We start from the raw sequence: 26,168 nt of genomic DNA, 5'->3' as shown, positions 1-26,168 counted from the left end.
ATGTGACTGCAACTGTGCTTACATTTTTAACTTCAGCTCATCCCAGGACTGTGATAATTGGCAAAAAGAGAATTGATGTTTGTGTTTACATTCCTTGGAGAGGAATGTAAGATTACAAAAGAAAAAGCAGGCCCAAAATGAGGAATATACATTGAAAGGATGCACTAGCATCCACTGTTTGTCTAATGTGCTTGGAGCCTTGGGAAGCTTAGGAGGCAAACAAAAGCTGAAGGTATGAAAGTGGTTAAAGTTTTGTCAGTTACAGGCAGCAGCTGGGACACGGAACTGAGCTTGCAAACTTGTGGCCAGTACTTTTCAGGGAAGCACAGTGTAGAAAAGCAGTTCAGGAAAAGACCACTTCCTGAAGGGAAGGGAAGGGAAGGGAAGAAAATGGGTCAAGCCCAGGACAACATGTATTGAGTGTAATGGCAAACACCTGATTGAGAAAGAGACTCTGTAAAGCTTGCAAATGTGTGCCTTGGTTGCAAAGTTATTTTTTGGCACCATCATAACTTCAAATGGTCATTGCATGAGGCAGCCAGTAAACATATTACACAAAGGTTCTGCAGACAATCATTGTGTTCTTAGCTTCCTTATGTCCTCATGGAAATAATGATCTTGGAAATTATAATTCTGAGAACTGAGAGATTTTGAGAATTGGGCTGATGATTGAAGAAATCTTGGGGGGAAAACTTACAAATACACTTCAGTTGCTATTTCTTGTTGTTAACAAAATAGCATTAGAAGTCAACTGTGTGTTGGGAAAGGAAATCATGGGCTGGAACATTTATCCCCGAGTGTATAGAAGAAATGTTATCTGGTTTATTTTGGCAGCTCTGCATTAACTTCTCTGCCCAGAGATTCCTGTTTGACTAATGTGATCTGAGATAAAGAGGGCTATTGCCAGATGTCATTTCTCAGTGGAGCACAGAAGTGATTAGGTTTCCCATTAGTGAAGCAGTGTCAGTAAATCACAGCAAAAGTGCATTGCTATGGTAGACCTTTAATACAACGGATACATTGATGGCCAGCTTGTACTGCCATTTACTGTGCTTTGAGACAATCAAGAAGTACAAAAGTTAAATATTCAGCAACAGTTGTAGCTTAGGAGTACTAAAAAGACAAGACTATAAGAGATCTACTAGCCAGGCAACTGCTTTAATCATCTAATAATAATATAATGCCCTGAACTACGATCATCTACTGAAAAGTATGATTCCTATTCATGAGTTCTTTTAGCTCTTGTTTATCATGCTAATTAACAAAGGATTGTCTGAAAAAATGGAATAAATAAGTGAAGCATATCATTCTTCCCTTGGCAAATCAAGGTGCTTCTTTTTTTTGGAAGTGAAAGTTAAGTTTGTTCTTAATAATGCTTAAAACTGGTTGAAATCTGGTGGGCATTTCCTTTATTTTCATGTCTGCCATGCTGATTAAGAATTTGTGGTCTCATATATCAAGGGAATAAAATGTTCTTAATTAATTAAGCCTTGGGTTCTTTGGATAATATTGGGATGTTCCAATTTATTCTACATATATATATAATAAAATAAAATCATGATAAAACCCCAAATGTAATTATGTAAGAGAAATCTACTCCCTTTGGGATTGCTATAAAGTGCAACCCAAACGAATAATTCCTTTTTGTTTGTTTTTATACATGACACAATTTTTCACAGACTTAATTTAATAAGTTTTATAGCATTTGCAAATATGATTCTGACTTTAGTTTCAAACAGATTGATTTCGGCAACTACTATGCACAATTGTTGAACAGCTGCTAGGAACATTTTGGAAACTTTAGTCTGATATTACATCATTCTGAAAATTAGAAAGAACTTGATTCATAAAGTTCATGACCTTTGTTGTCTCTGTGCTAATGCTTATAATATTGAAATTAATTATATTAAAAAATTGAAATGTTAATAGAAGAAAAATACGATATACTAAATATAACTGAGACCTAGAGATATCATAATTGGAAAACAAAGGATACATCTATTTCAGAATGAACAAATACAATAGAACTGGAAGAATATAAAATGCATAAATCTAGTCAAATGGAGAAGTATATTTGCAGATATTTGACTTAGAAATGTACATGTGAAAATGAACTTCGAATTGTAGTGGAACACAAGCTAAATATTTAGGGATGTAACACTGAGTACAAATTACCTACTAATTTTTAAAATGTCTGTATTCAATAGTAGAAACTAGTTCATTCAGCATGGATCATTACATCTTATACTGATAATAATCAGCTCAAGCCATTCAAATGTTAGTAAAGAATAACTAATGGATCAAGTTCTTGAGAATTTGATCACAGATAACATGGCTTTAATTTTGATCAAACATTGTGGTAGGGATACCTCTCCTACCTCCAAAATTATTGCTTTGAATTAATGATCAGAATTCACTCAACTATTGATTTTTTCCCCTAATACTTATTTAGAATTTGGCTTTTTCTTTGGGGTCTGATTGTGGATTCAGAGGGACTTGAGTGTATCTCCCTCTGTGTTTATGTGTGTATTATTTATATATATAATAATTTGATATTGGTTGTCAAAATTTTGTTGTTAAAATAAAATATATTTTATTGCTTATTTTAATGTATGAAAGTTGCCTAGAATAGATAAATTGATTAAATAAATACATACATTAGTAAAATGTTCACATGTATGCAGGTTTAATGTATTGCACAGGTAGTCAACTTACAACTGAGATGAAAAAATAATTTTGTGACCACTTTTTGAATTTATGATCTTTGCAAATCTCTAAAGTATAGGAAAGCTGAAGTAAAATTATAATATTTCACTTAGCAACTGTTTTGTTTAACAACTGTTTTGCCAGTCCCAGTCCCATTGTATCACTATACAAGGACTACCTGTCTTTAAAAACAGAGTAAATATATTTATGTTGAAAGGATTAAAAATTAAAATGTATAAGGAAAACACTGTTATGTATTCAGTTTACCACAGATTGGACGTTAGGAATATATTAAATTTGAAAATGCTGCTTATCTGCTAACAAATGTTTTAGGTAATATTCTTGACAGTAAAACAAAAAACAATTAAAATTAATTTATCTTTGTTTTAGGCATGTCAGCAGCTAAATTGTTGTTTGAATCGGGACTTAGTGTGGTGGTTTTAGAAGCTCGTGACAGAGTTGGGGGAAGGACTTTCACCATTAGGGTAAGCAATTTTTTTAAACAAATGTAAAAATATCATTCATTAAGTTTTTTAATTTTTAGTTTGCAACATTTTGGAAAGAGATGCTAATCTCCTAACCATGCTAACTGGGACTGTTGGAACTGCAGTTGTAAGTTGGTCCAGCCAGCACTTAGTGACTTAAGTTATCACTGGCAAGCGAGGACTCTCTAAACTGTGGTTCTGTCTTTGCAGCTTCAGATTTCCATTTTTTATATTGCAACTTCAGCAACTCAGTGTCCCAGGGGCTTTAATCTAGCCATGTCATAAGCACATTAGTACTTTGAAAGATTCTCAGCAATTTCATAGTAGCATTCTCCGACACAGTATGAATTGGTGCCATTGTCATTTACACGATTGTCCTCCTCCAGCATCTTCCTATATTGCTGCTGTGGGTGACCCTGCTGAGAACATATTTCTTGCCACAAGTTCCCAATGTTCTTCACTACTCCTTCCAAGGAACATGCCCACCACAATGAGGCAGGACAGCAGAACTGAAGGGCATTTAACTGTGTTTTAAGTTAATTTAATGATATAGAACACAGGCCATGCCTTGAAGACTCTTAGGTAAATTTCAGCTATTTTTTTTAATAATGGACATGAGCATTTTTGTTGGTGTGATTGGAACATTGATTATTATTTCTGTTGATTTTTCTTGTTTTGACAGAACCAGCAAGTAAAGTATGTCGATGTTGGTGGAGCCTATGTGGGACCTACACAGAATCGGATTCTGCGACTGGCTAAAGAACTTGGGATAGAAACTTACAAAGTGAATGTACGTGAGGCTACCCTCCTACATACAAAGGTAAGAATCTCATTTGCTCTGATCACTTCTGGAAACATACATAATTGAGTGGATTATGTTGTGGGGGATTCAGGTCCTAGGCCAAACTTTACTTATTCTAATTGTATGCTGTATTTAGTTTTGTGTGATGCAGAATGATAATAAACAATGTGGAAGGGGTGCACTGATGTTTTAACAAAACAAACTATGCTAAAATATACCATTTCTTATAAAACTTTATATTTTAATCATTGTGGTTGCATAATTAATGTCCCTCAGCAGCAATCATAATCAGAGTTTAAGACTCGTTCTGTATACATTGTCCCAGTATGGACTGGAACTCATAGACTTACTTGTAAGTCAAAAAAGAGGGAATTAACTTGCAGCTCTTGTCTCCAGGCTATAAAAATCTAGAAGACCACTTGATGGCATTGAAGAGATACAGAAAATTCTTCCAGAGTTTTGCAGGCCAGATACAGTAGACCTACTTAACTGCAACATAATAATCAGCAGACTTGTTTGTGATAATAGTATTAGCTGCTGCTTATTTTAGTTGGATGAACATCTTAAAGTAACCAAGCTTCTTTGGATGAAAGCCTGTATGAAGGTTCTACCAATAATCTTTATCTTCTTAGAATAAGTAGACCCTTATTTATTTTTGTAATACATTTATATAGCTGTGGTAGATCTGTTGGATTATAACTTTCATCATGAAGAGTTATACTCCAACATTTCTGGAAAGCATTGACTTGGGAAAGGCTAGGCTAAATTGATGTTATGAGTGAAGGCAGAAGTTGGATGGATCTCCAGTTCCTACATGCAGTTGCACTTGACTCAGAAGAAAAGTGTTCATATTTGAACAACATGAATTGAATGAGAATCTAAAAAAATCTTATGGCTGCTAGACATTCAGTTTTTTAACACTATAAAAAAATCAGAAGACATATAGCAAAGGAAATTGACTTTTGTCATAGTTTATGTAATATTTGTAGGCTTCCCTGGTTAGTATATACACTTCTCTACTGGGTGAATTTTATGTCATAAGGATGCTGGAATGGCTCTCATATTATTTTCCAGTGTGGTAGACCACTCTTTAAAAGATTCTAAACACATGAGAGAAGCAGCCTCCAGCAGAGTCTTTGTTTCAAAGAATCAGGAAGGAAGGAAGGAAGGAAGGAAGGAAGGAAGGAAGGAAGGAAGGAAGGAAGGGAAAGAAAGAAAGAAAGAAAGAAAGAAAGAAAGAAAGAAAGAAAGAAAGAAAGAAAGAAGGCTCTAAAAATGAAAGAAAAGAGAAAAGAGGAATAGAGGAAAAATTGATGGAGATAAAGACAGGTGAACTGGAAAGTATAGACAGAAAACAAGAAAGACAAAAATTCTGCTTAGGTTTTACAGAAAGGTTTAAATTCATCGGAAAAGCACCTTGTCTTATCCAACTGGTGTCATGGTTCCGATAGATGAAACCCATCAAAAGAACTTCAAGGCAAGAATTCTTCCTTAAAGAACATTTTATTCAGGAAACAATATATCGGCACTACATAGTTGAATCCAAAACTAAATTCCCTTCCCCCGATAGAAAGTAACAAATTGCAGTTCCCACCCCCAATAAGCAGTCATAAATCACGTTCTCCAATTAGCCTGAAATGCTGGCTTTCTCTCCAGCTCCTCAGCTCGCCAAACAGTTATCAGTTCGTCCTTGAGTTCCCACAGAGCAGCGTTATTATTAAGGCTAGCTGATATCAAGCATTCATCCCAACCCCCCTTCTGCACCTATTTCTAAATAGAAGAAAAAGCATGTTAAAAGCAAAGTGGAAATGGCTGCAATTTTCATCAGTTGTCAGAGCGGGAACATTCAATGTTTACAGCGTTGACATCTGGCTGATCCTCAAAGAGAATTCTGTTTTGCTTTTCAGCAATTCTGTCTCAAGCCATTTGTATTTCTGTCTACTCCTTTGCTCTTTTCTATTCAACAGCAAGTGTAGGATGACTCTCCTCTCCAATTCCCTAGTAACTGTTGGGTCAGGATGATAATCTGTACTTTCTATAATGTAAATACATGTCTGGTCATAAAGCAAAATGCTATGATTACAAGATTCATGTTTCATTTAAAAGCATTTGATAACTATTGTACACACACACACACACACACACACACACCTAATGCACTGATTTTTTTTCTAAAGCTCAAGGTAATATTCAAAGGGCCAAACTTATTTTAATTCCTATAACAACAGCACGAGGGTTCAATGCTCTTTTTTCAATGTATGTCCTTCTCTCCAACACATGTAAAAGTAAACTGATAATTAAATGAAAGTAATGAAAAAGACAGCAGTAAAAGAATTTGAAGCTAATATTGAAATTTTGTTTTATGCTTTAGCTTACATTTGTATTTCTCAATCTGAAAAAGAAAAGCAATGAAGAAGCCAAGATTTGCATTGCATTTTTAGTCTCCATGTGTTAGATTGATTTCTAGATTTGCTATTCAATGCTGCTGAATATATTTATAATAGACAATTGACTGCAATTACTATAATTAAAAATAACTATTACATATGAATATTTAAGATTAATAAGAGAGGAAATAAATCAACTACTCAGTTACTTGTTCATTTTTCTGTTTTAGGGAAAATCCTATTCAATGCATAATATGTTTCCTTCTACATGGAACCCTTTCATACATCTAGATTACATCAATTTCTGGAGAACAATGGATAAACTGGGAAAAGAGGTATGCTGGGAATAATGAATATGCATGCAACTGACTGGAGCAATAAAAAATTATTCATCAAGTTTTTCATCAAAGCTTACAAGGAAAATTTTTAAATCACAGTATACTGACAAAAAGTATTCAGGAAGCAAACATATTTTTACTTACTTTTAATGCAAATATTGAAATCTCCAATGGTAAAGTGAAAGGATTTTGTTTAACAGGCAAATTACAATGTCCCCTATAGTTTTCTAGAAGAAAATACATCAGAGACTCACATTAGTCCTTCCTTCCCTATAAGATACAGCACCTCCATTCTTCTACATTTTAAATAGGAAGATTATTAGACGATTATATAGGTGATTATCATTTAGTAACCACAATTGGGACCAACAACTATATCACTAAGCAAACTGGATGCTAATTAGGAAATCACATGACCCTGATTATGCTCTCCTTTCCCCCCACCTCCTAGCCTTTTGAAATGCTCATCTCTGTGGCACTGGGATAGCCAACTCAAAATTGACAAAACTAATCAGTTTCACACCTTCCAGTTTTGTTTGGCTCCTAACCCCTCCCCCACCCTTTGGAATGCTCTTCCTGGAGCTGGGATAATTAACAAAAATGGAATTAATGTTCATATTTACAATCATTGGAGAGGAGGGATTTCAAGAGAGTAAGCAGGCACACAGTGAGGAATGCTCATTGAAAGTAATGTGCTGGTGCCAGCAGTCATAAACAAATGATGAAAATAGCCTGGAATAATTGCTTTCAATATATGCTCCCCATTGTGTGTCTGCTGATTCTCTTGTAATCCCCCCCTGCACCCTGCAAGGGAGGGAGGGAGGGAGGGAGAAGAAAAACAGGTAAGTCACAGGAAAAACTTACTGATTATGATGATAATCACTTGGCTGAGAGATGCTGCTTCATAGATATCGGCATGTAAAGTTCTTTTTTCAGTACCATTGAACTTCAAATGTTTACTGACCAAGGCACTCAGTAAGAACCATCTGTCCTTATGAAATAAGAAAAAAAATCAGCTATAGGAGATTTTTGTAATCAACACTAAAATATACTTTGTATTAGAGATGCGGTTCGCTTGCGTATGTAGCATTGTAATATATCTCAAAACGTTTATCCTCATGGACTTATTAACTATTCTTATTGATCAGAGCAAGACCCTTGGCTGGATATAGATTTACCAATTAAATAGATTTTTAACTTCAGAGAGCATGATCACTAAATCTTCCAAGACAAAAAAAGTATCTTTCTAAATAACTGTCATTGTTAATTGAATCTGATATACACACTTTTAAAACTGAGTGGAATAGAAAAATTAGATGTTTTGTCTAAACCAGGGGTGTCAAATTGCCGGTCCATGGGCCAGACGCGTCATCCGGAAGCCACACCCACCCCATTGCCGGCAATGGCAAAACCGTCTCGATACGTTGCGTGACGTCACATGATGTCACGAGTTTGACATGTCTGGTCTAAACTATGGAAACTGTTTTAGTATCACTATCAAACATTTTCAGTACATCTTAGATTACAGCTTAATCAATAAAGCATTATATTTCAGATGCATTGGACCAAATTATCAATTATACAGAAAAGAAATGAGAAAATCACTACAGATGCAATGAAAATATGCTTCATTAAAACATACATTTTTGCAATGTCTTAAAGTTATTATGTTCTAGAAGAAGTAATTGTATATATGGCTTTGAGACAAGCTTTAATATTTTTGAATGCCCAAAACTTATTGCACTACATATCTGTTACATGGATATTGATGACTGGACAATAAAAATAGATTTTCCATGCTTTCTTTTTGATAAAACCTTTTTGTTTGATATTGGAAAGCCATGTCATGACTTTTATTGTTTTATCAATGTATAAAATTCAAAGAAAAATTAAAATAGAAAATTAAGGGAAAGAAAAAGAGAGGAGAAAATATGAGGTACAAGGGAAGAAAGAAAATAGCGCTGACTTCTGACTCTTTTTAGCACAGTACAAGATAACCAAATTCCAGCCTCAACTTTTTATTTTTATACATTAATATATGTCTAGCCATTTCTATAACAACAAATCTATCTAATCTGCAAAACCAAAGTCAAAGTTTCATTTTTTTATCACAAGTACAAAATCCAGAAGTGATATCCAAATAAAAAACATAATTAAATATATTCTCCTCTTTGAATAAAGCAATCAATTTAACAATTTCTGCTTTATCTTCCTTGATGTGGAAATAATATGTATTTCTATTTGAATTTAATAATCTTTATAAACTATCACCATTTATATTAACAAAATTCACTGTATTCTTTCAGATTCTTTAATCTTAAAGGGAAAAATACTTTTTTTCATCCATTTTAGAAGACTAAACTTTTCTTTAAAAACATTTCTAAAATCAAAACATTCTAATACATCTTTTTAAACTTCCTCTTAACATACATACTTTAAAGTTCACTTTCAGACCAATAAAATTCCAACTTGCTGCAATTAACTCATTAAATTTAGATCATTCCCTCCAAGTTGTAGAATATTTTTTTCTTCTTATATATATCTATCCTTTTTAAAACTTGAAATTTTTCTTTAAAGCTAATACATCTTTTTCTTTAACTTTCTCTTAACATAGATACTTTCAAATATACTTTCAATAATATTTTACAAACTTTAGGAAAGCATTATATGTAAAGGAAAAAATACAAACTTTAATCAAACTTTAGATTAAGACTTTTTTTCAGTTACAAATATCTGATTGATAAAAATCCATCCGAGTTCCAATTGACTCGTTAAGTTTAAGTCATTCCTTCCAGTTTGTTTTCATGGAATAAAATCTTTTTCTTTTCTGGAATGTTTGTCAAGTAATTATAAGCTTCTCTTTTTCTCAAGGATTTCTCAAACTTCTGTGAGGAAAAAGTCCCAAACTTCCACATTTTCTTGGAGTTCTTCTTTCAATTGTGCTGGGAGGTTTATATTTAAACCATCATAATAAAAATTGGTATCAAGTTTATATTCCAAAATTGCAATTGACTCCTCTGCATTGTCAGCTACTTGTGAAATTGCATTGGTGGCTTGGTAACTTTCTACACATATTTGCATCTCTGAAGTAGTTTGAGAAGGTTTTTTTTAACAGCTTTGAAGCATAGCTGATCTATGAACTGATGGATTTTGTTTAAATATTTTTCAAATACATCTCTAATAATTTACTCCTCCATCTTCTTAACTCCCTCCCCAATCAGAAATCATAAAAATTGGAAAATTTTTAGCCACTCACAGCATAGCAAACCAAGCTACAAATTACTAAAAATAATAAACTGGAACCACAACTTTCTCCCCTTATATTTCTCCATCAACTTTTTTTTAAAAAAAGATAGTCCACACTGTTGTGTCCTGAGCATGCTGAAGCATTCAGCAGGCTCAGAAATGTTGCAAATGGTCCCGGGCAGACAAAAAGCTGCCCAGGACCAGACTGGCTGTCGCCAGTCTTGCACACATGCGCAAGGCGCAAAAACAGCTGGATTTCTATTGGCTGACACTGTCTGGGTTTGGGACATTATAAAAAGCCTGCACGTCTTTTGCTTGTTGCTGGTTGTAAGGAGAAATCAATAAAGAAAGCTTTGCTGTTCACCATGCGTCTTCGTTTAATGCCTGTGACCCGAAAACACAAAACACACTTCCTTATTTTAGCTTGCCTTCAGCAGCATTCTTCCTTATTGTTTAACAATGAAGAAATCTCCAAAATGGCATAGTTCTTCAAAAAGGAATAATAGGCTGTGGCTAAAGAGAGCCTCTTTTAGCTTAATAAAGGATTAATAGTCCTTAAAAATGATTAAGAAATGAAAGGCACAACTTACTGTCCATTTGAAAAATAAATTCCAAAATGGCTGCTTCTTCAACGAACTAATTGCAGACCCACCCCCCAGCTTTCAGCACACAGGCTGCCTCGAAGCACAGCTCCTGAAGCTACTTGCAGACGTTTCCTGTATCAGAGGACTGTGGGGGATAATTCTAGGACTTTCCCTAACCCAGGAGACTCATATGAACAAAGGAATGCCAGTTCCTTCTGTTGATAAATTGAAAAAGCTATAGTCCAGGGAAAAACACTTCAGGGATACTTTCCTGGGCATGTCGTCAGTTGGCCATCTTTTCATTGGAAGTTGAGCCGGTGTTTGTTTTTCTTTTTATGAAGATATTGCAAGGACAATGGATTGAGGCTATTGATACATGAAAAGAAAATCAATTCCCATCCCAATCAACAGATAAACTGTGCATACTTGCAATACTTGGTTTATTTTTAGATTCCTGCTGAAGCACCATGGGATGCACCAAATGCAAAAGAGTTGGACAAAATTTCAATGAAACACTTCATCGACAAACATTGCTGGACAAAGTAAGTGATCCATCACTTATAATGTTTTTACTATATATACTGCATGCTTCTTTGGTTGTTCTATATTCTCTTTTTTCTCAAGTGGGAGATAACCAATTGTATTACAATCGTATCTCCAATCATATGTGAGAATGTTAGAACAGAGTTAAATGGAAGGTGGGGAAAATCAGAAGAGCTTAGATTCTAGCACTTGTCAGCTCTACTTCCAGGTTAAATGAAGCCTGCACATCTTCAGCTGAATGTGGTTATAGAAATACTAAAAAATGAAAAAGCACTGATAGTAACATTGGAACTGCAATGGTCTTTCATTAAAGAAGGAAAAATCCTGATTAACGAAACAGCACCTAATGATTTCTAATATAGCTTTATTCAATAAAATAGATTGGATTTTTTAATATATCTATCTAGCCGTTGAGTTTCAGGCCGTTGCTGATGTCAAAGCTTTGATCAGAAATAAAAATATTACTTAATACCGTAATCACTTAATAGGTTTTGCTGGTGTTCTGCACATTCTGAACATAGCCACTTTGTGATCATTTGTAATAATAGTAGGATTAAATGGTTTATTTTGAAATACTTCACATTTCAAGCATAGAGAAGGCATGTCTAAGGGTGCTTTTCTCCTCAATAGTCACATACGGTTTTTCGTTCCATTATTTGTATTTTGTTTTCAAGTTTTCAACCTGTGATTGATGTGAAGAAGGAAAAATTGCAAAAATAGAAGATTTCTCCAAATTTAGAGAAAGTAAAAATAAAAAGCTACATTTTCCATAATATCTGAATGTATTCACACACACATGTTCTTAAGATTGGCCAGAGATGGAGCAAAATAGAATGAAAATGGAAAATTATAATCATAATAAAATTTGGAGGAGGATTGATCTAAATCAAGTTATTGAACTTTCAGTGGAGGTGTAAGCTGTACTTGACCTTTGAATAGCATACCATGTTCAAAAAGTCATTAAGACCAAGAAGCGGATGGTGCTAGAATACATATCACACTGTTCCCGTTGGGGCATTTTCAGCAAGGAAGATGCAGATTTCTTACTGGCATTCTTTTACCCATTAAAGAAGAAGCCAATAATTGTTTTCACCCATTAATTATATTTATGATAAGCTTAATAAGGCTCCATTTAGAAAAAGAATAATTATTTGGTAATAATTTAAAGCAGAATGTTCCCCAAAGTAAGGAGCATCGCATATTGCAGATATTGAATATGCATCAGGATCCATTGTTTCTGGATTCTTGCTACTACGCAAACCAGTTGCTCAGAGGAGAATCAGTTTGGGATATCACCTATTCCTGCATGATGTCTTATGCTGCTGCAGTTTAAGTGTCCCAAAGCATTGAGTTGTGAATCCTTTTACATTTAGCAAAGTGGGAGCATCTCAGGATATAGTAACAGCAATATATCTTGAAACACCCATTATGCAATTACACACTACACAAATAATGCATAAAGGAAACTGTCATTTACATAACATATCTCTCCTTGTCAAATTAAGGAAATGCACTCTTTATGGTTTTCTGTTCTATTTCATTTCTTAACAAGATAAAATTAATATTTTGTCCCTGCCTTTGCATTGTATACAGAGCTGCTAGGGACTTTGCTACAGCCTTTGTCAACGTCAATGTCACATCGGAGACACATGAAGTCTCTGCTCTCTGGTTCCTGTGGTATGTGAAGCTGTGTGGGGGAACCACCAGGATTTTTTCTATAACCAACGGAGGACAGGTAAAGCAAGTGATTCATTTATCCTTCCTTTTGAGAGTTCAAAATGAATGAATGTGATCCTGCATTTGTGTGATATGGAAAGTTTTAAAGCATAACAAAGAATACTTTCCAAAAAGTTAAAGTAGCTTTTTAGTTGTGGAAATGAGTGCCCATTGTGGAAGGTGGACTGCTATCTTGAGTTTCATTGGCTTCCCCCTGCAGACATCTCAATTTAGAATAACTAATGAATTTTTTATTTATTGGCAGCATTCTTAGATTTCTCCTGAAATTAGATTAATATTGTGATAAACCTTATTCCATTCACCCCTAGTCTATTCAGTACAATATGATTGTGACAGTATAATAATTGTATTGTTTAGTTTCCATGGTTATAACCAATGTCTATACACTCAAAAATCTCTTATAAAATAAGTTTTATTAGCAATTTTAATTATAGAAGTAAAAACTAATGCAAACTAAATTTAGAGAAAGAAAATAGAATGGAAAGAAAGAACATTAAATGCAGGGGGGAAGAATGAAAGAAAAGAAAGCAAAATAATATAATAAAGAAATACATGAAGTGACCTCCAACCTTCATCACAAGTATAAATATATTTAATAGCTCTTCAACCCTTATAGATTTAAACAGATATTTTTCCTCCCATATCCCATTCCATATTTATTTGCTTGCCGACCATACTTCTATCTACTCTATCAAAGGACTCTAGGTATGTAACATCAGGTGAAAAGTTTTTTAAAAAAGGTAGATCAGGACAATATCAAAATCAATCATAGCCAAATAAAAGCAAAGATAAAACCCAAGATAAGTGCCGACAGTCAGCTGGGAGTTCTTCGTTATAACTGCTCTAGCAAAGGCCTTTTATATTTTACATTCCAGTCCCTTAAAATATTTTGTCATTATTAATTTGTTATGATTACTTGAAAATTTTATGTAATGGATATCCTACTGTCAGGTACTTTGTACCAGTTATATACCTCAAACTGTCTTCTCATTTTGCTGAAGTCTTTGTTGTTCCTAGGAAAGAAAATTTATCGGAGGTTCTGGACAAATTACAGAAAAGATAATGGAACTACTCAGAGATAAAGTTAAACTCGAGAGTCCTGTAGTCCATATTGACCAGTCAGGTGATAGCGTCATTGTGGAGACACTGAACCATGAGATATATGAGGTAATTGATTAGCATTATTGCATCACAGGGATTTAAACGAAAACATGCCTGATGCAACTTTTAGCCCAATGTAATTGGCCCCACTATTGCATGTTGCTCTGCATTCAATGTTACTCAAGATGCTTTTCAAGTTGCTTTTATTGATATATTTATGAGAGGTTTTGTGATACTGTAATTGTGATACCATAATTGGCTTCTGACATTTCACTGTCTTCCATGGGTCTTGTTTTCTTGTCTTGATTACATCACTGGACTATCAGTATAGTAGTTGTAGGAGGGGGAGGAGAAGGAGAAGAAAAAGAAGAAGGAGAAAGAGAAAGAGGAGAAAGAGAAGGAGAAAGAGGAGAAGGAGAAAGAGAAGGAGCAGCTCATTTACTCTGAACTGCAATTTTATTTTCAATGTTTTAAACTCTTTTAGAAATGCCATTTTAAAAGGCTCAAAATAGATTGAAATATAGAAATGTTTTTCAAAATGTGTCAAAGGTTTGCCTATGTTGTATTTACCAGGGCAAGTATGTCATTAGTGCCATCCCACCAATATTGACTGGAAAGATTCATTTCACTCCGGAACTGCCAACAATAAGAAACCAATTAATCCAGCGCCTCCCGATGGGTTCCGTCATTAAATGCATGATGTACTACAAAGAAGCCTTTTGGAAGAAGTTGGGTATGTATGGAATCTGTTTTATGACAGTTAAGAATGTTCTAATACCTTCGGATGAAACTTCACATAATATGAACAGTCATAAAAAAGAGATTTTGTTGCCAAAAAAAAAAAGGTAGAGAGGATTAATCAGCAAACATCTGACAAGCTGTAATATATGGCAAGTAGACTGAGATTATCTTACATAGGCCTGACCTGGTTTATGGATGTGTTACAAATACCAGCATTAATATACTCTTTCCTACATAAGATGTAGTGCATTTCAGTATAAGAGCTAGTTGTACTCTTATCAGATTAAAAAACCCCATTTGCTTTCATAAATTCCTTGGAAGGTTAGAAACAGGAACATTTGCAGAATAGCTTTAAATGTTTATTTGCTAAGAAGGAAAGTAAAACTTTGCAAAAGACCATTAAAAATGTTTGCCAGGAAATTATGCTCTGGATTGAATTTTTGTGTTGGTCATTCTCTTTTTATTTTTCTGTCAGGTTTCTGTGGTTGCACAATTATTCTGGATGATGATGCTCCCATTTCAGCAACATTAGATGATACTAAACCAGATGGATCCATACCTGCTCTTATGGGGTAAGAAATCCAGCATTTATCTGTTTGGCTACCAAATACAAATAAAGTTGTATTGAATATTTGCTTATATGTACGAGTCCTAAAAAACCTGAGAGAACCTTGAAAAATCACCTTTATATCATATCAGTTCCCACATTCACGTTCTCAGTTCTGTCTTTTTTTCTTCAGTAATATTAGTTTTTACCACGTGTTGCTGAACTCATTGGACTCTACATAAAACATATAACAGCTGTTCTTCTGCCTACAAGAAAATTCTCTACTTCCATTCCTAGGGAAATGAATATATATTTCATGTCATGATGTTATGTCATGTCATTATTATGGTATTTACTAGTTTTTTCCCTGTACAGAAGATTAATCACTTGCTTTCCTTCTATCCTTGATTAGGAATGCTCAACTCTAAAGATGTGGTTAATCTTAATTGTGGTTTATTGACACTACTCAGCATCATAATTCATGGTTTGAACCTGCCTTGTTCCAAACCATAATTAAGCTACGGTGCTTTGGATTTTGTGGGCATGATTGGCTATATTTAACTGAAATAGATACAGAAACTTCCAAATATCTCAGTCTGTATATCACAAGAAGTGAGGAAAAATACATATGCTAATGTTACAGTCCTTTCAGAATGAGCATGTTGGTTTAATAAGAAGTTTGTGTGTATTTTACATCTCTTAACTCCACAATTTTGCACCGAATTACATGCATTTTACACCCCATGCCAAATAGCAGCATCTTCTTATAGCTCTCTGCTATAAGAGGGTCTTCTTCTGGAAGAGGTCTTCTTCTGGAGTCTATTTATAAATCACCCATACAATTGCCTCCAGATACAGAGGCCACTGCTTCTTGTATTCACTTTCTTCCCTATAGATTCCCACTTTCTTTCCTTCCCATTACATATGCATCCCACACACACACAAAGAGGTGTCCTGCTTCGCAGCATAATGCCAGTACCCCATGAAAACTCCCATAGACCAGATATCAAGAAGAAGGCCAGCTGAGTCTGGCCAAGCATCGCATCTATTCCTCTTCTCCATTGCTGGCTAAATTGCCACTCCTTTGCTGATTGTGACTGTGTGTCACAAACTCTCAGAAGAGTTTGTGGTGGTGGAGATGATATGCAGAATTCTGCTGACTTGCCTCCAGTCACTCAGCACAGTGACTGGGCCCATTCTGAGGTCTTGACCCCAGAGTGGGCCCATGAGGTGGGAGTTCAGTTAAGAAGCACTGGGATTGTCATAACCCACCAGGCTGCTCCATTGTGAGGCAAGAGGTTCTACTTGCAGACAGTGATGAAGGACCTATGCTTTTGGCAATGGCCTTTCACTCTCACAGCTACCGTCTACCATGGATGTTGAAATGATTCTTCTCTTCTCATCCATGTTGACCTGATATGCTCTTAGCTGACCATGGAACTATCTTTTTACACAAGAGCAGGAACAAAGTTCTCAGAGGGATCCACTATGGGCAAGCCCAAATGAACTATGAAGCCTTCACATTTGCCTATTATCCTGGAAAATGGGAGAGTCTCACTCTACAGTTTGAGAATCCCAGCTACAATGGTTAGCATATAACTTTCTACTATATTTGTAGCCGAATAAGTGCCAGGCAAAAACTATATTGGTGATATTTTAAATATATTTTTTCTTGGAGCAGTAATATTGTTCATGTGTGTTGCATTGGGATATATATTCATTTATCTAACACTGATGGAAAATTCTTTTTATATTTAGATTTATCCTTGCAAGAAAAGCCTTTAGACTAGCAAATAGTAGCAAAGAAGAGAGGTAAGAAGCAACAGATTTTGGAAATTTTTCTAATTTAAATGTTTGTTTTTAATTCTCTGAGAATAATTAATTCTGCGTTAACCTACCATTAAAGTTTTGTTTTCCACCTTTATTGTTGCAACACAATAACTTTTCGTAACAAGCTAGTAATCCAGGTTTCCCAAATCCAGTTCCTAAGGGTCAGAATAAATCAGAGAGGTAAAATGGTGGGAAATTTTGTAAACGTTTGGAGAACCTTAACCCTAACCCTAATCTTAACCCTAACCCTGAATGTCACTACATAACCACAGAGTTATAGGAAAGGGACAGAAGACAAAATGAAAGTGTTTCTAATGTACTCCTTCTCAACAGTAACTCAAAATTATGGAAAGCTTGCTGCTTTTATATGTGAATTTTGGTGTAGTTTAGAATAAATATTTCTAGAATTATGTACTGTATTTCTATATCAAAAGTGAATTTCTATTGTGGCTTAACTGTATTATTTGTTTATTTATCTCATTTGTATACTCCCAAATGGTATGCCTTGTGATGTTAGTTTAAAAGCTAGTGATGAATTTAGGCTAGTTTTAAACATTTTCATTCTTTATGCAGAAAGAGAAAAATCTGTGAATTGTACGCTAAAGTGCTAGGATCAGAAGAAGCTTTACATGTAAGGAAGAAGAACATCTAAAATTGGTGGAGTATTGATTGTTATAATATTATGGTTGAGCCATATGAATTTTTAGGATGCATGTTCATAATATATTTAAACTATTTAATGCAGCCTCTTGAATAAAATCCTGAAGTAATGATGCAGCAATGTTTTTCTCAAGCATCAGGTACACAGTAGAAGATGTGAGCTGATAGAGAAGTAGGGGAAGGATTTGAAGTTCATGCTGCAGACAAAAAATGTGAAGTACTGGCTCTGTGGGACAGCTAGAAAGAATAGCTTTTTATTATGCGGTTAACCATTTTGATAATTGTGAATAAGCCTACACAGAACAAAAAGTCAGGGCTTAACCAAAGTAGCATGGTGCCTAGAATGTCTAGGAGTTTGACAAAAAATTGTGAACTTTGGCTAGGTTGCTGAAAATAGCATCTGGAGAGCTATCTGATCATTTTGCTGTTGCCTTTTTTGCATCCATTGACTGGATTGATGCAGCACATTTAAGTCAGCCACTAGCTTTTCCATTGTTCTGTCCTTAGACCTAGCAGCATATAATCATGCTAGCTATGTCAAGGCTGTAATTTTGGAAAATATGCAAGCTCTGTTCACTTCCTACAATCCTACCCAATGTCCTATGAAGACTTGTGCCAAACTTGGTTATATTAATTGTTCCTTCCCCGTTGCACAATATAGCCCCAAGGTGTTTGGGAAGCATTTCCTTTGTTACTGGACCTCAACGGCGCATTTTGTCTTGTAGCACCTTATGTTTTCTGCCATTATACACCTCCATCACATTTCCTGGAAGTTTGACTTTCAAAGTTGTTAATTTCCACAGCTGACTGCATCTCACTTGAGGTGCTGACTAGAAAGTAGTAGTCTGAGTCAAAAATGCTCTGATACAGTTTGGGTTAAAACTGCTTCTTGATTGTCCCTGATATTATCAGAATTCATGGTTTCCCAGGCTTTCTATGTAACAACTGACTGAGTTAAACTGGGTGAATCATCATATTCTATGAAGATTGATCAACAAATTAAATATAATTTGCCTGCTTATCTGAAGGGAGCTAAATCCTACAGCAGCATTCCTGGATTTTACAATACTTAAAACTTTTAAGAATATGGGACAACATTATATTGTTCAGCAAATGTAATATTCATGCCATTTTCAAAGATATGAATTGTACCAAAATTACATTCTGTCCATAGTAGTGTCCTCACTGTTCCATAAATTTCTGTCCCTTCTTTTGAGATTCTGCATTTTGCAGCAGAAAAAGAACAATGTTTCTAAAATCCTAAAGCCATTTACTGGTTTAAAGCACCTTAGAGCTGAGCAACTACAATGACATTAGAATTAAACAGTCTTCAGTAAGGTATTTTTATTATCAGTCTTAGGGCAAATACCAAATCTTGTAAATTGCAAGAATTTCCAATCTCATTTATAGTGATTTCATTATGATGGAGTCTCTTTGAATTATTTGAAACAGTTTTTTCTTGCAACATGAGCGGAGTTGATATTTACAAACTAAACTGTAAACTTGTCTTCTTTTTCTTAATTATTCATGTATACTCTCTCTTTTGTTACTTACCCACTCTGTCCACAATCTCTCACGTTTATGGGAACTCATTAGAATTATCTATTCTTTTTGAACTCAGTGAACAAGACTAGCTTACTTTTAAAATAGATATGATTTCAGATGACAACAGATTAAATTGTAGGTTGATAGTCTATTTTTAAAATCAAAATACCATAATAGGAAAAAATATGACTTGCTGTAATTTATTGGATATAACTTCTGATTCCTCACCATGGGATTATAATATTTACAAAGAGTGTGAGTTCTGAAAAATACAGCTTTTCTTCGTTAAAAAGTTGAAACAATAAACATTATTTTCCAATTTTTTGAGGGGGGTAGAGTCCAAATAAAACTTTTGTTCATTCAGTAACCAGGAAATGTGTTACAGTATCTAGCTGAGCCAAATTGTTCAGATAGACTCTATCAGCATGCAGCCTATGAAGTTTAACCTAGTACTTTTCAGTTGATATGAATCTGCTTCTATGTAATCATTATCTAGTAATCTCAATTTTAATCCTGCCAACATGTTTTTGAAAGTTTGTTTTATTTCTCATTGTGGTTTATTCTTACAGCCAGTGCATTATGAAGAAAAGAACTGGTGTACAGAACAATATTCTGGAGGCTGTTATACAGCATATTTTCCACCAGGCATTATGTCTCAATATGGAAGGTAAAACAAAATAATAATGTTCACTTTTCTTGGCATTGTTCCCCCTCAGTTTTTGGATATTTGACAAACTGTCGGAACAATGAGCTAATCTCATATTTGAAAGAAAGGTTTATAAAAATACAATATATTTGGCAAAAATAAAGTTGCAGTTAGTGCCTTTGACTTTAGTGCTGTTGAATAGAAGAATCAAATGCAAAATCAGGGCTTAACAACAGATTATTATTTGCAGATATGATCTTGGAATTATGTGGAAACTGTTCAAATGGTAATGTCTTAGGGTAGCATATTTGCTGTTCTGGGAAAAGGAAGAAAGTTAAATGGAAGGCTTCACTCTCTTTCAAATGGAGTTGGGCTACATTTACCCTTCAGATACTTAATATGCCAAGGCAAAATAAGCAGATGCTTTGCTCCATACATTCCTTTTATTTTCACTAATTTGTGAAAAAAACAGCCTTTGAATGAAATAGATCTTGAAATATGAGAAAATATAAAAGTATTCTTCCTAATTCAGGTGCACCGGCATCCCAGGTATAGCTGGGATTAAACATTTATTCATAACAGATTAGAGTTGTGGAAAAAAATCTTACTACTTGTGCAAGTAGCAGCATGGTAAGGCAAATGGGTAGCAAAGATATGTCGCTTCCCTTCTAGCCTTGAAACACTACCATATTGGGTGTACAATTTGGTTAAGTGTATGAAAAGCACCCCCCCCAAAAATTAAAACACACAAAGAAGGATGTTGCAAAATGTTTGCGTTCCTTGAAACAAAACTTGACAAAGTTGATGGAAAATGTAAGATGCCACCTGTTTTTGTTCATATAAACATATTAGCTACAAGTGGAATTACTATCTCTCTATTTTATTTGTATGTGCTTTCTTTAAAGAATAATACGTGAGCCCGCTGGCAGAATCTACTTTGCTGGCACTGAAACAGCAACCCAGTGGAGTGGCTATATGGAAGGAGCTGTGCAGGCTGGAGAGAGAGCTGCTAGAGAGGTAAGCAGAACCGCTGCTATTGGCCACCTTCATGAAAGACCCAAATAAACTAGTTTTATTTGAAAGATGATCTGGGAACTTGGCATTGATACTTTCAGTATTGCTGCACCAAAGAAAAATTAGAATGACCAAAGAACAATGAAATATATACCAAGATACTGCGATACTTTTTTTTTTTTTTTTGATACCTGACTGAAATTTCTAAGACAAAGCATTTTTCAGGTCTACCTTAATTTTCCAGCCAGTGGGCTAATTTAGTAAGCCTGAATAAAGGGAATAACATGAAGTAGCTATTTAATTTAAAGCCTTTGCAATGTTATATACCACCAATGGAAGGCAGTTCACATATTCCATGAATAAGGCAAACCTGAAGTTATACGAGCAAAAATGTCAAGATTGAATGTTGACATTCTGAAAACTGAAACTGAAATGGTCTGGAATGGGTCACTTCTCATCAAAGGGTATCAGATCTATTACTGCAGACAAGAATGAGTAGCCTTCTTGCATAAAAGAAATGGAGTAGCCATCAGTATTAACGAAATAGTATCAAAATAATTAAATGATACTAGATTGGAAGTAGTAAAATTTAGAGCCGAAGGAGCCCCTCTTGGATCTAGAATAGGAGGGAAGCTGACAAAACTGATGGATTTTATCCATTACTGTTATGAACACACACTGTATTTGGACTGATCTGGATTGGATGGGACTGGCTCTTATGTGACTTTATCCTAAGGGGTAAAGGAGTTACTTATTCTGGTGTTACTAATATTTCTGGTGTTAGCAACATTTGAATTAGGAATTATATGGAAAGGCCAGTAAATGATGTTTACCGCATCAGTTCTTTATTGACCCCGAAGCCAATGCTGTTTACTTTATCTGTTTCAAACATTTGTCATTTGGGAATTCAACATAAACAGATATCTGAGCTGTACATTCCATAGGCAGATGGTCTCTTGGTAGTTTTAATAAATCTCTTCCATTCCAATTGCATAATGTGTATGATACAAAAATATAACTTTTCTCTTCCAGATATTGCATAGCATGGGGAAAATTTCAAAAAATGAAATTTGGGTAACAGAACCAGAATCAAAGGTAAGTGTGCTCATAAATGATCTTCCAAGAACTCTGATTATTCTGAAAATACCAGTTTGTTGAGAATATGTTTAAAGAATGCATTTCTTATCAGCGGGGATATCCACAGTTTAAAATCTTTGCTATTTCTTGCAGCATTTTACTTCTTCCACCATCTGACAGATACACAGGAAATTGTATAGAATACATAGCTTGAAGTAACTCTAAGTGCTTGCGATACCATTACAACTTGGTATACATGCATTTTAATAGTAAAATGGAGAGTAGAGAGATGTACCATAGAAACTGAAGTTATTTTGTTTAAAATAATGAACTTTGTTTTCCCCTTCCTTCCTCTAACTATATTTGTACACATTTGGCCCTTTTCCAGCACTGCTTTTCATAGTGCCTACTTGCACCTGTATTTCCGCTATATATATTCTTGCTTCTAAGTTCCTTTATGTTGTCCCTGGTCATGCTCCTTTTTGTTCCTTTCATTTTCTTCCTTTTAAAAATGAAAAAAAAAACAGCTAAAAAGAATTAAAACAAGAAAGGGGGAGGGGGAATGGAAACTGAAACTACATAAATACTTATAAATATATTTTATTTATTAATCAAATTTATAAAGCTGCTCATTTCACCAAAAGCTACTACGGGTAGCATACACCAACCAGATAAAAACCACAGATATAAAGACAACAGATCTAACTGATCTGTTGCCTGATCTAATTGGGCAGGTTGAAATAACTGGAGAGAGGTGGTCCCTCAGAAAGCGTGGTCCCATGCCATGAAGGGCTTTAAAGGTTAAAACCAGCACCTTGAATTGGACCCAGAAGCAAACTGGTAACCAATGCAGTGTGCGGAGCAGAGATGTAGCATGCGTTGTTCTAGTAGCAAACATAACTTCTGTATCATTGCACTCTGCATTGCACAGCTGAAGCTTTGAGATACTCTTCAAGGGCAGCCCCATGCAGAATGTGATGCAGTAGCCCAAAGAAAAACAAGCATTTTAATCATCCATGGGAAGTATTACTTTACAGGATGACATTTGCACATACCAAGGTGATTATTCCTGATGCTTGGAAGAGTGATGGTAACTAAGTGAATATGTGATTAAGAAAGAGACACACAGAAAGGGAGAGACATTGTGAAGATCACTAATTCTCTTATTCTCTTTCAACCATGCCAGCATAACTCTCACTTTCGTGTGTGTTGTTGTGAGGCACACAAAATTTGGTTATAAGTGCACACATTGTTTGGAAAATGATTTTTTACTGCCTTTTATTACCATAATTGTGAATATTTGGTAAATGAGGTAACCAATATATAAGGTGTGGCTGTAATAAACTCAATGAATAGAAACCAGATCTGAATGCATTTACAGTATCTTTATCTGTAGATATTCCAAAGCTCAATTTTTTTAATGATTAATGATAATGGTCCAAGCTATTTGCCATACTTATAGATACAATTCAGTGAAATGTGCATTTTAATTTTATCAGTGTTTTGCATTAATAAACTATGCATAAAAATTGAGAAATTGAGATGTGGCATCAGTTCAACAGTGGAAAATAGATGCTCAACTGCATTTAAGCAGTTTCTGAAAAAAGAAGTATATCTAAGTGTGTGTTTTCATAGAATTAAATACCACTGAATTGAGGTAGTGTTGCAGCTTCAAGCTACTCAGATGGCCCTGCTCTAACAATTACTGTAAATATGTTTCATCCTAGGAGGTTCCAGCGATTCCAATTACCACTACATTTTGGGAGAGAAATTTGCCATCTGTTCCTGGACTGCTGTACTTTCTTGGATGCTCTACTTTCATCACCTCATTGGCTACAACTGGATTCTTGGCGTACAAAAAGGGACTTCTTTCCCGATAATGTATCTGAGCCACAATTTTCCATTTATTTCCTTCATGCTATGAATTCTGTTCCTGAAAAGCTGTCTTTCATGCCCTTTGGAACACCTGGGTTAACACATCCCAACCAATTTAATTCACTTTCCTTTAGAACACAAAGTGAGCCAGGAAAGATTTGCTTTTGTTTCCTGAGTGACTTCCTGCTTAAAAGTTGGTGACCCCTCATCATATCTTTCTGTGTAATGTATACTGTAATGAGAACAAAGCAGGCTTGTCATAATCATTGTAAAAGTTCCACATGTCTTTATGTTTTCAAAATCTTATGACGAACAAAGTGAGTGCTGAAGGCTTACTCCAACTTCTCCCTTCCCCAGTCTGTTCCCTCTGGTTGTGTTGAACTGCACTCTACGTTGGTGGAGTTTAAGGGAGGAATGCAGCCAACACATCCTTCAGGCACTGGAGGCAAGGGTGGGGAACGGGTAGGTACTCTACTTGTTAAACTACCTTCATATTCTGTCAAGGGCCTGCTAAATTTCATATGCTGCTGTTTAAAAAAGTAAATGCTGCAAAAAGGACATTGCTTGCGTCCTGCTAGTATTACATTCCCTCAAACCTTGATAAAACAGTACATAATGTGAAAAGGGGAGTTGTGGTATGTGGTGTTAAATTCTGCAATCCAAATACATTGACAAATATTCTCATACATTTCTATAACCTTATTCTTTTTCAGTAAATAACTGAAATATGTTTTCTTCCTTGTCTTCATTCTACGTACAATGAAAACATTTTCTCTATCTTGTCTGTGGCTGGATTTCTAATGCACGTGGTTATTATGGCAGATGAAGAGACTGAATGCATCATGGCACTATGAATATTATCAGGATTCTCTGTTATATTGCACCCGATAGAGTAACCCAGATTAAAAGCTTGTCCTAATGCCGAGGACCCATCATGCTTTGGCATGATATAATATATCCAAATTTGTTTCCAGAATTTGTTTCCCTTTTATTTTGTGTACAATATTAAGGAATTAAAAACAATAAAAATAGAAAAATAAAATATAGCATCAGTAAAACTAGTTATATAAGGGACACACAGAGAGAGAAAATGGGAAAAAATGACAAGTGAAAAAGTGAACACTAATTGATTTTAATCGGAGAATTGGAAAAATAAACATTGGCTGCAATAGAAAAATCATTTAAGACAGACCACCAGCCATTCATGGCAAAACTCCATTGGAGAGGGGTTGAAAACAAATTTCCAGTCTCTCAAGATTGCATACTTTCCACTTTCCTCCTTCATATTTCTAACAACCTGATTTTCCTAGCAGCTGAACACCTTATATTTGATATTCTTTTGATAATTGTATGTCCAGCATTATGTTACTGAAGGAAATTTTTTTGTGGGTATTTTTAGAGGAAGAGATGAATTTTATCAGGAAAAGAGTGGACAATTGTTTAAGGAATTATACACATACAAATATGGACCTACCTGTACCTTATTTTTTATGTTCATGTGATTGGTTTGAAATGAAATGTGTGATCCCATCTACTATGGTTTGTAAACTATATATTATGACTTGGTGTGGCATATTTTTTTTACTGTATTCTGGTTTATTCAATAAGCCATGAAATGTTTCCATAGAGCAGTACGTGTGAATTCAGCCGTTTCTTCATAAATGTGAAAGAAGATATTTACAGCAGGAAATCTAATGGTAGATCTCTACACACACACATGTGTTCCACTTTCAAATGACTATATTCACATTCAACTCTCTTGGCAAGACATCAGTGAGACAAGTGACTACAAAATTTCTTGTATCATTTGTCACAGCCAAATAAATTAAGAAAAGCAAATCAAAAGAAAGTGATGTTTATTCTTTTGAGTGTGAGTTTAAAAAAAGTTCACGCTGCCAGATAAAAATACACATAACACATATTTAAAAGGAAAATGAATATAATAGATTTAATGAACACAATCACCACGGAGGCACTTTTAGAGGAACAGCACAAATTATATAAGGCACAATCACTTACAAAATCCATATCTTGCAATTGGACTGTCACTTTAGTTTTACAAAAGGCAGACATGACAATATATGAGTAGCAAATGGCTCAACAACAGTTTAGGTCACAAGGTATTTCATTAAAAAAATGTTTTTTAAAAAATCCCATCCTACCTTGAAGATTTTGTTAATTTCCTCTGGAATGGCAACATATTACAGAAGAAAGTTTTAGGGAAAAGATGCTGGAAGGAACATTATGTTTAGCCAATTGTAAAACTTACTTAATGGAGAATTGTAACTTACTTTTAATTGCACT

At 34.8% G+C, this 26,168-nt stretch overlaps 1 protein-coding gene across 1 annotated transcript in view; it reads left to right on the top strand.

Annotated features, from left to right (window-relative positions):
- Positions 1–25,694, top strand: part of LOC107297273 (amine oxidase [flavin-containing] A) — a 37,617-nt gene extending 11,923 nt beyond the window's left edge. The window contains exons 2-15 of the mRNA XM_015826636.1: positions 3,097–3,191; positions 3,874–4,011; positions 6,611–6,715; positions 10,999–11,090; positions 12,685–12,826; positions 13,846–13,995; positions 14,503–14,662; positions 15,146–15,242; positions 16,976–17,029; positions 17,621–17,678; positions 19,822–19,919; positions 20,804–20,915; positions 21,945–22,007; positions 23,717–25,694. Of these exons, the coding sequence (XP_015682122.1) occupies positions 3,097–3,191; positions 3,874–4,011; positions 6,611–6,715; positions 10,999–11,090; positions 12,685–12,826; positions 13,846–13,995; positions 14,503–14,662; positions 15,146–15,242; positions 16,976–17,029; positions 17,621–17,678; positions 19,822–19,919; positions 20,804–20,915; positions 21,945–22,007; positions 23,717–23,869 (1,517 nt within the window). The 3' untranslated portion in view covers positions 23,870–25,694. The remainder of the gene's footprint in view (positions 1–3,096; positions 3,192–3,873; positions 4,012–6,610; positions 6,716–10,998; positions 11,091–12,684; positions 12,827–13,845; positions 13,996–14,502; positions 14,663–15,145; positions 15,243–16,975; positions 17,030–17,620; positions 17,679–19,821; positions 19,920–20,803; positions 20,916–21,944; positions 22,008–23,716) is intronic.
- Positions 25,695–26,168: the final 474 nt, after the last annotated feature.

The sequence above is a fragment of the Protobothrops mucrosquamatus genome, unplaced genomic scaffold (genome assembly GCF_001527695.2).
Source record: "Protobothrops mucrosquamatus isolate PMUCROS unplaced genomic scaffold, P.Mucros_1.0 scaffold3207, whole genome shotgun sequence".
Taxonomy (NCBI): Eukaryota; Metazoa; Chordata; class Lepidosauria; order Squamata; family Viperidae; genus Protobothrops; species Protobothrops mucrosquamatus.
This window is presented reverse-complemented; position numbering and strand designations above follow the sequence as displayed.